The sequence below is a fragment of the Taudactylus pleione genome, unplaced genomic scaffold, assembly GCF_031769625.1.
Source record: "Taudactylus pleione unplaced genomic scaffold, aTauple2 ptg000150l, whole genome shotgun sequence".
NCBI classification, from domain to species: Eukaryota; Metazoa; Chordata; class Amphibia; order Anura; family Myobatrachidae; genus Taudactylus; species Taudactylus pleione.
The window spans coordinates 1-14,411 of record NW_028284552.1 but is presented as its reverse complement, the minus strand read 5'-3'; the positions used below and the strand labels follow the sequence as shown (position 1 = coordinate 14,411).

General features: G+C 41.1%; 1 protein-coding gene across 1 annotated transcript in view; it reads right to left on the bottom strand.

Annotated features, from left to right (window-relative positions):
* Positions 1–1,117, bottom strand: part of LOC148522216 (contactin-associated protein-like 2) — a gene marked incomplete at its 5' end in the record, with an annotated part of 88,581 nt that extends 87,464 nt beyond the window's left edge. Inside the window, one exon of the mRNA XM_088474264.1 lies at positions 974–1,117. Within this exon, the coding sequence (XP_088330390.1) occupies positions 974–1,117 (144 nt within the window). The remainder of the gene's footprint in view (positions 1–973) is intronic.
* Positions 1,118–14,411: the final 13,294 nt, after the last annotated feature.

Below are 14,411 nucleotides of genomic sequence, written 5' to 3'. Positions count from 1 at the left end.
ATATAGGAAAAGTAATGACACTTACTTTCATGCCTCATTTGTAGTTTTTTAATCAGGATAGTGTTGTCAGCATGGGGAGTTTTGGGAGTTATGATATGGGCTAATTTCTCAATATTGGCTGTGATTATAATATAATGTGTGGCTAGAATTAAGCTGCATACCCACGGTACAATAAAACTGGACGATTTGAACGATAACAATATCGTTCATATCGTTATCGTTCAGTTTTTGGCCCATTCGTCCTTCGCCCGTGCATGCAGGTCAACTTGGTCGATATCGACCAGTTTACTATAGGGACCCGTGATCATTGATCGCGGGTCGTTATAGTCGTTGGCTTGTTGGTGGTGTGCTGGATGATCGATATCGGTCATCCAGCACACCAGGGACTGCGCAGGATGATCAGACAACGATATCGTTATCGTCTGATCGCTCCGTGTGTACGGAGGTTTATTCCTACACATCCATTCTGCCCAGGAAACTGGACTAACACAGACACTTATGGATTACTTTACCACTCTTTCCTCTGGGTCAGAAGTTCCTAGCTACTATATATTAATATGTGTTAGCATTATAATTAGCAAAGATAAGTACATTACACAACAGCAGAATCAGGCAGACTGCCAACTCCTATATTATCTCACATTTATGCTCTTTTTCTGTAAGATTCAGATTGGTAAAAGTGAAACATTTAATAAAACATACAATAATAACCATCTCCAGTCCTCTAACACGGCCATTGTAACTCCCAGCAAGTGATCCAAACGACCTCTGTTATGAAGTAATATACTGAGCATAGTCACAGGTGACAAAAGATAGATGTGTCTGCCATTGGGGAACACAGGTTCTCTATAATATTTACCTCAGTGATTATTTCTTGCTGATGTCTTTCAATGTGGGCCATAAAGTAGAGTCATTCTGAAGGTGACATTACACTGCAGCACCTGTATTTCATGACAGTGAAAACATCACTTACCTAACACTCTTCCAAGGAAAAGGGTCTTTGGCCCGTTAAACTGAGTCTCAGATGAAGATGGGAGACTGTATGTTGCTGGAGGGTAATGATCCAGCTGGGAAACAGGAATAAGAGAGAAAGATGAGAAGAACGTGAGATAGGAGCCTTTACATAAAACCCAGCAACATTATGTTTCATAGGATCAGCTCTTTCTAATATCATATTTCCTGATGTGTCTTTTTCAGCACTAACCACAAGAGCTTGTGTCCTTGACAACAAAGGTTAGTTCTGTATGAAGAAGAAACAGCTTTGTCTTAAATAATATCTCTCAGTACAATAACTCTCATATTTGTATATACACATTGCATTTATTTCATAAAGCAGCACAATATCTATACAGTATATGCATTTTTGAATCAATATATTATATCTTAATTAAAAAGTGTTACCAACCAATATGAAGGGTAAATTGAAACTTATACTAACTAAGCAGCAGTTGTGGTGCCCCTATCCAAGATTACTGTATATCTACCGTTTCACCATTATATGAGAGTATCAGCAATTATACCCTCCCACCAGTAGGGTATTAGGGATAAAGACAGGGACACAATCATCCTATAGGTGTCTGCGGGTCACAAGAACAAATTGGTTCCCCGGGGATGGATATAGATCCAGAGCGGCAAAAAAAATAGCTGCTGCAACCTTGCATGGAACATAACCTGCCCCTGCCTCGTATAGCGCTGCTATAGTGACTACATAGGTAATGGCAGATGTGCATATCACTTATACATTTTCCAGAAGGAATAAAATCTGGAGAGCTGACATCTCTGTGTCTGTCTTGGCCTCTTTGGGGACTGCTTGCCTCTTTCAGATACCCTTTTCTGTTATTCTGGCCCTGACAATCACACATATATACAGGGTTGGAGAAACATGGTAAGCACAGCAGGAGGGTCCCAACAGCGATGGTTCCCTATCAATATGGTTTTACCATCTTTGGGTGAGGTCAAAAGGCAAAATCCCATGGCTTTTCAGTACTGCGAATGCACGGCCACAGTCCCCATTCATATGTGCTTTCACAGACATGAACAATCAATGGCCTCATTGATGGTTGAAAATCATCAACAATTCATGGTTAGCCTGTTGATAGATAACCCTAGTCTGCTCTGAGCAAGTGCTGGGTTATAGAGGAGTGGGGCGTGCTCCCTAAAGCCTTTTATGTACATGTGTTGTGGGGCACTAAATGGGTAATTTAGGTGCATGTGCCGACCCGATGCAGTAGTACGTCAAACAACGATCCAAGTGTTTATTATTGTTAAACATTGTTTAGAATAAAGTGGTAATCATATGGAAAGATATTTCCCTATGCAAATCAGGCTTGCTTTCATTAATTGCATTAAAGGACACTGCACTCTTATAGATTCTGTATGCAAAAGTGACTGATAGCAGTTAAGAATAATCTGTACTCAGCTGAATAATATAAACAATCACTCATGGGGCGGGATGTATTAACCCTAAAAATGCAGTCAAATCTATGAAAACTTCCGTTTTCGGAGGTTTGCTGCAATTCCCATATACTTTAAAGTGATCTGCAGCGGATATCCACTGTGGCCCGCTGGCACTGCAATCCCCATAGACTTCTATGGGGCAGCAATGCGCCGGTATGCACCAAGCTCCAGAAGGCAAAACTTTGTGCCCAATAGGCAACGCCATCTATAGCCTATGGACTACTTTCCACACAAATCCGAAGAGGGATCTGAAGGATCCCTCTGTGACCACCCTGCGGCTTGCACAAGTGCAGATAGACGGACGCGCACGTGCAGTAGAATTCCTGGGTCTTAAACCCGGAAATTCACACAACGCATAGGACAGCTCTTATCTTTGCATTTTATTCATGTATACGGCATTAATAAATGCTGTATATAAAACTGTATATAAAGATTTGTAAAAAATATGAGTAGATCTCCCTTTTAGATTATAAACTCTCATGGGCTGGGCTCTCTTGCATGTGCTTTTCCCTCCCTCACTGTTACCATCATATCTATCTTATTGTCAACAACGGCACTGAATGTTTGGGTCCAGCCAGTGCTGCTACAGTGGGCATTATGACTGTATTTACAGAAATGGTTAGCTTGCATGCCATGGGGAATGAGATTGAACATGCTAATAATATGATTTACAGGGTTTTAACAGGTTTACCATCATGTTTAAAGTTGTAAAGCAGACACTGTAATAATACTGTTAATGGCATTATTAGCAGGTTGGAATGCTGTGTTCCACCTCCAGTAGCAGTGCCTGCATTCTCAGTGTCGGTCTTTTAACTGTCAAAATGGGAACTGCATACTGTGATTTTCTCTAGCTGAACACATGTAGGCAGCAGTGGTACCTACACTTGTATACCACAGGTATTGCTAGCTTTTCCATAAAGGGTTCCCAATATATGCAACATTGGCGCCATCTAGTGGCAAATTGGGATTTAGTCTGTTGTGATCACTATCATGCAGAATACATGTTATCTAAAACACCATCCCTACATTTCAGTTGTAAACAACTAAGGGCCTGATTTGGCAGCGATCGCAACTGCGATTACGCACACAATCGGCCGATTGTTGCTTTCTGTACATGCATCACTTTGCGCGTACGTGAAGACTCCAATGCGATCGGGATTGCGATTGCAGCGACTATGCAGACCCATCATGTTATTTACAGGAAGTGTCGTTTGGGGGTGGTGATGGGGAAGGGGGTCGGCGAAACGCAGGCGTGCCAGTGCGTTTGAATGCCATTTCAGGGGCGTGCATAAATTAGCCAATGTGATGCCATATGCAGCTTGGGCTTGCACTGGTGCAATGAGGTTAGCAATTTTTGAGTAAGTTCAGACCTTGTGCAAGTGTGCGTGAGGCTGCGATTGTACTCGATGTTAACAATGGTTTCACAGTTTTGCTAAATATTACGGATTTGTGTAAGGTAAGGTGGGCGTCCTTATGTTAGGCTGTGTATGGCATAGCGATCGCAGACATTAGCATATCTTCGCAGTGAGGCTGCGTGCATGATCGCATTTGCGAACCGAACTGAGGACCTCATTCAGAGTCACTCGCAAGCGCTGTTCGCTCGCAAGCAGCCCGATGGTTTGTGAACGTGCATGCTTCATTCTACGCGTGCGCGAACTACTCTGTGCGAGCGCAGCCCGATCGCTCGCCCAGCAAAGACAGCCCAGTGAAATGAGTGACAGGAGAGGCCGTTTGCAGGTGGTAACAGGGGCAGGACACTAATAATGGGGGTGTGGAGGTGCGAACGCAGGCATGCCTGAGTGTTTCAACGCCGTTTTTAAGGCATGCATAATTAACAGGTAGCATCATAGTACACGTCACATGCTTGTTTTTTACACTGAAGTCCTCGCAGTGCTTGCGGCAGGGTAAGGTAACCACAAGCGCTGCGATCGCTACCGATGGTGCTCGATGTACCAATGTTTTAATACACTTCCTGGAGATGACGTGTGCAAGTCGGCGTCTCAACATAGGCTAATGGGTGTCAGCATACACAGAGTGATCGCTCACACAGCCAAAGTGGGTGTGCTTATGCCTTGGCGAGTGATCGCTTCCCATGGCGTCACTTTGAAAAATTGCATACGCTGGATGCGAGCGAGCGGCCACTTGCAAGAGACTCTGAATGAGGTCCTGAATCAGGCCCTAAATTGTTTGTATGGGATCTATCTTCATAAAGTGCAATGTATTTTCACAGTTTTACTCACCAAATGAATAGGTGCTGTAACTAAGTAGAATGGCGTACAGCTACTGGATACAAATAAAAGAGAACTGGGCATAGTACCATTAAAACATGAGAAATAAAAAGTCCTATAATCTTCTGTAGTTAGCTGAATTCACCACACTGGAAGAGTGCAGTGTGCAATGGCCAAGCCAAACACACCACACTGGATGACACTGTCTAGAGCAAACCAAATATCTACTTGTGCCTATAAAGTTACCAAGCATCTCTTTTCTCTGTAAATGCAAACGAAATACCTCCTTTAACGAGTTTTGCCTGGAAAATTCACAATGTAGTAATGATGAGTCAAGTATATCAATATAGTTTGGAGATCTAATATACTCAATGTGGGTTTCCTCAGTCCTGTGCTGGGCCCATGTTTTAGCGTTTGTGCTCATCACATTCCATCATCAGTATAGCTCATTTCTTTTTTCAGTACAAACTTACTTACTTTCACAAGATATAGCATTTTCAGAAATATTAATAATTTTTTTGCTCCATTTAATACGCCAAATAAAATGTAACCAAAATGTCTAAAAGTATTTATTTTTTGAAATTTGAAGAAGGTGGGTGGGATGTACTAATATTAAATGTGATCAAACTTCTGAAAACTGCAGTTTCCTGAGGTTCGACCGCATTTCCGATATGTAACAAGCCTCATAAATTGAAACTTCCTGGAGCTTGCACTCGATAGGCAACATCATCTAGCGATGGCATTGTCTAATAGAAGCCTTTCTCATAATTCCCCAATACGATCCCTCCCAGTGTCCCCCGTGGCTCATGCATACGCTGGCCAACAGCTGCACATGTGCAGAAGGACTCATAAACCCAGAATGCAAAAGACAGCTCTTATCAGAAGAGCTGTTCTTTGCAGTTTTAATCACAATATTACATGCATAATGTGTTAATAAACGCCGCTATTCATACGGTTAGTGTCGGGATGTATTGCATTCAAAATGTGATGCTTGATACCATCCCACCCAGTGAATGAAAAACAAATGTGATTTATTTTGTAATAAACACTACAGAGAAATGCTTTGTGCTTCTTGCTTCAGAATAAATCTACCTTTCCAAATTTGCATACTGTAGGTTTTACATATAGGTTTTCATTACAAAAGCTGCACTTGAATATGATAATGCATTTTAGTTTTTGCTATTTTTAGCTGTCTAACGTTAAATGCTTACAGTCTGTAAGAATGTTATGGTATTGGTAACCCAACAAGGCCTAATAATTTTATAGCCTGGAAATACTATTTACCACTTTTTATTTAACACACAATGGGGAAGATCTGTGTATTAGAGATTTGAATGCCCATCACCCAATCAGATGATTACCAAACAATAAATAAATGGGTCCCCTGTTTTAAAATATGGGTGTCCTTGAATTTATGGATGCCAGGTTGGGGGAAGAGCTTCTGTAGATCTTCTGTAGTTTAGGGATTAACGTCTTGTGATCACATTGATTACCAGGCAATATCTTCTAAGGAGGCTCCTAGTTTCAAAGAGCGAACTCTTTTTAGGTAGAATTATTTGGGAGATATAGGGATTTAAAGTCCCTATCCATATATTCTATATATTTTTTTAAATTTTTTCACAAAATGTGGCAATTCCTGATTGATCTGCCGGCCGGGACCCGTGAATCCCTGCACGTCATGTGGACTAGCAGAAGAGTTAAAAGTATCTTTTTGTTTGCAGGCCCCCCTTGCAGCGGACAACGAGCAAGACTAGTTGTCCACAGTATTAATGTATATACAGAAAACAGTGAAGGGATTAAAGACAGAGCAGCTTTGATTGATTTGAATGGTAATATATGTTGCTTTAGATATTAGATTAACTAGTAAGGTTAGAGTTTGTGTGACAGAAAATGAAGTCTGCCAGGTCCACTGGGGCAGGAAATTAAGTGAATAGTTCTCTGGAAAGTGCCATATAATATGTTATAATCATAGTTGCTTACTTTCAGGCTGCCCTCTCTGGGTAGGGGACAGCATGGTCAACACAGCGGTGGGCAGTGGCGGATCCAGGGGGGGGTGATCAGGGTGATCGCCCCCCGTAAACAAAGCCCAGTTACCAAATAGCCCCGCCCACTTATTTATAGAGACACAGGCTCAGCCGGAGACTCTGGCCAATAGAGCAGCCCCGGTCCCCCATGACACGCTGTGTGCACACCGCAGAACAGCCAATCACCGGTGATTGGTTGGTGAGATGCCGCCGACAGTGACTGCCTGCTGCTGCGCACACACATCAGCTGCAGCAGCCAATCACCGCTGGCAGCATTCACCAACCAATCACAGCCGGCGGTGTCTCTCATCCATTAGGCGCGGGCTTGTTTGCTAGACCTGACTTCCACGCTGCTCCAGGTGTCCTGTCTCCAGAGGTCCTTTCTGCACATAGGATCTAGCATCAACTCTCCTGCCTCCTAGAGTCTGTCTTCCGTCCCTGCCTTCCTCAGTTTCCTCCAAGTTCCCCAGAAGCTTGGCAGCAAAGCAACAATAGGGAACTGAGGCGGCACTCCTACATATGGTGATATCAAAGTGGATCATATTATTGTGGGGTCCGGGGGTGTGTGTCTGGCGCACATAAACCGCCCCCCCTGAAAGTAAAGTCTAGATCCACCATTGGCGGTGGGTGGTGTGGGGTGTGTGGTGCTACATAGAGGGCATGGTGCAGCTAAGCACAGGGCATGGTGCAGCATAGCACAGTGTGGGGACATGGCAGCGCTTTTGTGTCAAAGTGGCCATGCCCCGCGCTATACAATGCATAGATTTCCAGCATTGTACAGCATGGCTATGACGATGTGATTCAGCGTGAATCCAGTCATTTGCCACCCACCGCCTACTTCACCCAGTAAGTAGGCGGCTTGGGGTGAGTGGCGGCTGGCTGCAGGATATTTGCCAACTTTTCTGGGCAGCTGGGTGCGCCACCCGATTTTCAGGAGCCTCCAGGCCATTGAGGGAGAGTAGGCAACTATGGTAATAATATTGATAAATAAAGGTTTCATGGTCCAGACTAATTTGTGACACAGGTGCTTCTCTGAGCAGATAGGAAGTTCTTTGTAGAAATATATTGTGATGATTAATAGATTTTATACACAAGGACATGACCAGTGATGTCATAGCAGTTTTAATGATTGCAGCATGCATGAGACAAGACATCTGTAGTAGGGTGGGAACCTACTTTTTATCAGAGATGTAGTGTGATGTCAGGTACAGTAAATGCTGAATAATGTATTTTACCTTAATTTTTAGGGTTTAGTGGTCTGTTAATAGAAAATATATATATTTTTAAATGTCATTATGGGCCTGATTTAGAGTTGTATTCAATGCGGAGTTGAGCGATTATCAGTAAACTGCTCATGCATATTTGTTCCACAGCGCATGCATCAAGGTACATTACCGTAGTCTCTCGCAGTGACAATTTACTCACAGTTGATGGACAATCATGGAGGATTTGGGAAGATAATGGGAAGTGGTGGAAAAGAACACAGGCGTGTTTCAGGGGGTGTCACACCCTGCGACTGCGATCCCATATGCAAGGAATATGTCTCCCGCGTCTCATTTCCCATGGCCATTCTGCAAGACCATAGGGTTACTCAGGATCGCGATAATCAAATGATCTGAGACTGATGCTGCGGATTTGTATGCCAATGCTTGGATTTGCACAGCCAGAGGTGGAGTTTCAATACATTTCTCGGCGGATGCGGCATTTGCATATTTTCGAATAGCAGCTGCGTACACAGACACAGCAGCAGCGGCTTTAGCACACAGCTCTGAATCAGGCCCAATGTTCCTTAGCTTGAGTGAAACAACCCCATTTTAATTTGTATCAATTAAAATACTTTCTATCATATCCTTTATGTCTTATGGAAAGTAATGGCAGGAATCAGGTTGCAAATATTAATATGTAGCTGTTCCCCACACAACACTAAGTACACAGGAGGTTCTCGCATGTAGACTGGCACCATTCTGAACAAGTGCTTGGCAGGTTGCAGCTGTCTAAATATTCCTGACTCTGAGCATAATCTTCCAATTCTGTGCATGTGACAGCTCACAGACCTGCGCTGGAAAACTCTTAATGCTTGCTGATAGAGCATCTCTACATGGGCTTAATCTGCCACTAATGTGATATAATTAAGCAACCAGATGGTTCCTGCTTATTAAAAGTGATCTTTTTTTTAATATTTAAAAGTGTGCCTAGAGTTCTACCAACTTCTCCAAGTTACATCATTATGTTCATTTAAATGCACAATGTGAAAGTGGTTTCCTGCTCTAGAAATCATTTTTCACTATGGGAAGCTTTCACATTTGTTGCAAATTCATATGATTAAATGACAGTTTTGCCATATTCACTTTCCACAAAACAAATCTTCTATCTACCAGTGGAGAATGCTGACAGTAATCTATGAGATACGGAGATTTATTTAGTGAAGTGAGACATTTGGTCATTTTTTTGCCAGTCGATTACAAGTTATGATTTTGTAAAATGCAAACCAAACATTTTGGGTTGGAAAATATATGTTTGTTAATTTTCTAATTAGCAGTAATGAAGTACAATAAAGGAACCAGTACATTATTTCAGTGACAAAGAGGCAGAGGTGTAGGGTGAACACATGACACCCAAAGCCAACTCATTATTCAAGGTTCATAGCATGAGTGGTAAATGAGATAGGTACACAAAGAGGGAGGAAGACATGACATCCACAACATGGAATCAGAAACGCAACAACACAAAGGATTGGGGAGGGGGAGGGGGGCGGAGGCTCAAACAGACAGGGGAGCCATCAGGATACACAGCTGTAAGGGTCTCAAACAGTCTAGGGAGCCTGCCAGCACCATTGGTACAGGACACAAACTAGAGCTCTGTTGGTGCACATTGTTAGGGCAGTTTGTAGAGTTGAATCAGTAATGGTGCAGTATTTAAAGGGGTAGCAGCACTGATGGGCAATATTTGGAAAAAAGGCAGTGTTGGGGCAGCACAGGGAGAAAGGGCAGTGTCGGGGCAGTGATAATCACAGCATTTGGTGTCCGCAGTCAGAGCAGGGGAACAGAGCATGAGCACCACCAGCTCCACCAATGCTACTCCCTTGCAAAGATGTATGCTAGATCAGGGCAGATATAATAAGTGAACCAAGGTCCAGAAGTACCAGTTACACTCTTGCATGAATGGCTCGTTTAATTGATGATGTTTTTTCGTGTGGGATGGAGATGTAGCACTTTTAGAACAATTTTGTCAAAATTTGAATAGAAATTATTTTAATATTGTTTTAACTTTTGTTACGAGCTCAATTACCCTGGATTTTCTAGATCTTAGTGTTTACATCAATGATGAACTATTTGCACAAAAACTTTTAAGAAAGAGATGGACTCTAACTCTTATATTGATATTACCAGTGAACACCATAGAAGGTGGCTGGAAAATATACCCATGGGGCAATTCAAACGTTTAAAGAAGAATTGCACAGAGACAGATGTACTAGAAGATTAAATGAAATAGATAGGAAATAAGTTTAAAGAAAAGGGTTACCCGTTGGGATTAATAGATAAAGCCAAAGAAAGTCTAATCAACATCGAAAGGGGTGAATTACTAAAGGAGAAAGATAAAAAATGGATATTTTAAATATGAGTGGGGTTATTTTAGCCAGTATGGATCCCACTACAAACAATTGGGAAAAAGTATAAAGAAGAACTGGAGAATATTAAGAGAGGATCCCATCCTCAAAGACTACTCACCATCAAAACCTAATTTTATCTATAGGAAACCACAATCCCTGAAAGACAAATTAGTCAAAAGTTCCTTGATGGAAATTAAACCCATGAGTGAAAAGAATAAGGGTTTCCACAGATGTGGCTCATGTTTAATGTGCCGCAGTACGAGTTATGAAGAGAACCCCAGATAAGATTACTACCTTTACACTAAATAGAAATAACTATAAAATAAATGGCTTCATCACATGTCACTCCAGAAATATAGTATATACAGTCAGGTGCATAAATATTGGGACATTGACAGAATTTTCATATTTTGGCCTCTATTCACCACCACAATGGCTTTGAAATGAAACAAACAAGATGTGCTTTAACTGCAGAGTTTCAGATTTAATTTGAGGGTAATTACATCCAAATCAGGTGAACGGTGTAGGAATTACAACGGTTTCTATATGTGCCTCCCACTTTTTAAGGGGCCAAAAGTAATGGGACTATCAGCTCAAAAGCTATTTCATGGACAGGTGTGGGCTATTCCCTCATTATTTCATTATCAATTAAGCAGGTAAAAGGTCTGGAGTTGATTCTAGGTGTGACATTTGTATTTGGAATCAGTTGCTGTCGACTATCAATATGAGATCCAAAGAGCTGTCACTATCAGTGAAGCAAGCAATCATCAGGCTGAAAAATCAAAACAAACCCATCAGAGAGATATCAAAAACATTAAGTGTGGCCAAATCAACTGTTTGGAACATTCTTAAAAAGAAAGAAAGCACCGGAGAGATCAGCAACACCAAAAGATCCGGAAGACCACGGAAAACAACTGTGGTGGATCACAGAAGAATTATTTCCCTGGTGAAGAAAAACCCCTTCACAACAGTTGGCCAAATCAAGAACACTCTCCAGGAGGTAGGTGTATATGTATCAAAGTCAACAATCAAGAGAAAACTTCACAAGAGTGAATATAGAGGGTTCACCACAAGATGTAAACCATTGTTGAGCCACAAAAACAGGAAGACCAGATTAGAGTTTGCCAAACAACATCTAGCAAAGCCATTACAGTTCTGGAACAACATCCTATGCACAGATGAGACAAAGATCAACTTGTACCAGAGTTATGGGAAGAGAAAGGTATGGAGAAGGAAAGGAACTGCTCATGATCCAAAACATACCACCTCATCAGTGAAGTATGGTGGTGGTAGTGTCATGGCGTGGACATGTATGGCTGCCAATGGAACTGGTTCCCTTGTATTTATTGATGATGTGACTGCTGACAAAAGCAGCAGAATGAATTCTGAAGTGTTTCGGGCAATATTATATGCTCATATTCAGTCAAATGCTTCAGAACTCATTGGACAGCGCTTCACAGTGCAAATGGATAATGACCCGAAGCATACTGCAAAAGCAACCAAAGAGTTTTTTAAGGCTAAAAAGTGGAATGTTATGCAATGGCCAAGTCAATGCCCTGACTTGAATCCGATTGAGCATGCATTTCACTTGATGAAAACAAAACTGAAGGGAAAATGCCCCAAGAACAAGCAGGAACTGAAGACATTAGCAGTAGAGGCCTGGCAGAGCATCACCAGGGATGAAACCCAGCATCTGGAGATGTCTATGCGTTCCAGACTTCAGGCTGTAATTGCCTGCAAAGGATTTGCAACAAAGTATTAAAAAGTGAAAGTTAGATTTAGGATTGTTTAGTCTGTTCCATTACTTTTGGCCCCTTAAAAAGTGGGAGGCACATATAGAAACCGTTGTAATTTACTATACCGTTCACCTGATTTGGATGTAATTACCCTCAAATTAAATCTGAAAGTCTGGAGTTAAAGCACATCTTGTTTGTTTCATTTCAAAGCCATACTAGAAATTTAAAAATTTGCATGTCAGAACATATATATAATATCCGGAAAGGCCTGCTAGGACATCCTTTATCTGAACATTTTAAAACTGTCCACAATAAATCTGAATTTCAAATAAAAAGGTTCATGGGAGTAGAACAAATAAAGGAGAACTGGTGGGCAAAATATCTAGATAAGAGACTTGCAAAAAAAGAAATGCAATGGATATATAAGCTAGATACATTAGTTCCAAAGGGTTTGAATTCAGATTTTGAGCTTAAATGGTTTTTAGATTAATTTATGCTAGATAGATTTTTACTCCATATTTATCAATTATATGTTATATTAATCATATGTTTTCTTTTTGCTCTTTTTTGTGTTATATGTACCTGGAATGAAATTTTATCAGAAAATAAAAGGAACCTCTCCCACATCCACTAGGGATGGACAGAGTAGGAATACAAAGTACCACTATAGTTTATGGTGGAGTAGGATGTTCCCCAAAAAAGCAAGAAACAAAAAGAAAAACAAATCATCACCTCTATTCCGGTTAAAGTGTTTATTCTGATCCCAAATATATTGGAATATATGTATATTTATGGTGGAACGCAAGCAAATTCCGTTTTTGGAAAAATTAACAAAACGAATGGCGACAAGTAATGACAACTTCCGGAAGTTGGAAATCCTGTCAGGAGGATCAAAAAAGATAACAACATCCGGTGTGAGTGTCCAGCCATCCGAGAGAATATAAAGATGACCACTTCCGGTCTTTGCTTAAACCATAGTGGAACGCAGTACGACGTCACTTCCGGGTAGACACCCGCGGTGGAACGCAAAAACGGTGGGAAACCGTACAGAAAACAAAGGTTTTCACTTACAGGATAACCATATTTAAAGCAGCGGTATGGAGAGCATGGTACACTGCACTTGACAAAGGACGCTTGGAAGCATCCGAAATGCGTTGTGCCTGTACCATGCCGATCTGAAAAGGAATCCCCTTGTATGGACTTCATTCCAAAAGGTAAAGCCTGGTGGTGTGTAGTTTAAACTGCCTATCCACAGAGGATTTTTTCCATCACCTACTTACTCACACCACCAGCCTTCAAGGGTATGCTACTAAGGACTAGATGTTCCTAAACTAATCCATTTTGCACTGATCCTTTTGCACTATAAACTGGCACTTTATATGTTATATATATTGACCATTTTTTATTGCAGTGGAATCGTTCATGTATTAAGAGTATTTTATGAGTGTGTTTATTCAATAAATTGTATTTTATGTCACTCATAGTATCGTATATTTCTCCACATCCATCTGAGGGAAGTGCTTGAAGCTACTTATCTTAAATCCTATTTTCTGCATATGTTTACAAGTTATCTGGTGTACAAACTTGTTAGTTAGATACGTTTTTGAGCTGCACACTGTCTGTTTATTGCGCACTGATTACATCCCTCCCCATTTTTTCTTGAATGGCTTAGAATGACAAGGAATGCAAGCTTAGCAATGTTTGATGAAATGACAGCCACGTCTCTGTGAAAAGATGTACAATGAATTTCCACTCTGCAGGAAAGTGTCAGACCTCATCCGAAAAAACAAGAGTTGTCTGGATATGTCTTTCCTCTCATGTCCTATCACAGTCAACTGCAATAGAAACCTGCACAACATATATGTATGTAATGCATCTGAGGGCAAACAAGTCAATAAGTGGATAATTTATAAAAATAACTGCGAAACCACAGAGTCTGGCGTTACAAGAATTTATTCCATCATTACAAATCAGGACAAATACAAGCTGTACCCTTGATCATAAGCCAACTGATGACTGAGCATCATGGGAAGTATGTATCATTTCATGGCCAGCTGGAGTGCCGGAGACTGGCCCTTCCTGTGTAAGTATACAGTTTATCATAATAAAAATTATTTATACCTTTCAGACTTGTGAGTTAATTAACTGGTATTTTAAAACAAGTAAACTCCCTAAGGAATATATTAGCAAATTATATTTAGATACTTTTATTTTGCTAGAAAAGTAACAGCTGGCAACTAAAGGAAAAAGTACATTTGGATCAAAGAATTCTCCTTGTATGAGAATGAGAACAGAGAAGCACTGTCAAATTCAGCACAAACCATGAAAATGACATATGTCATCTTGAATCCAAAGC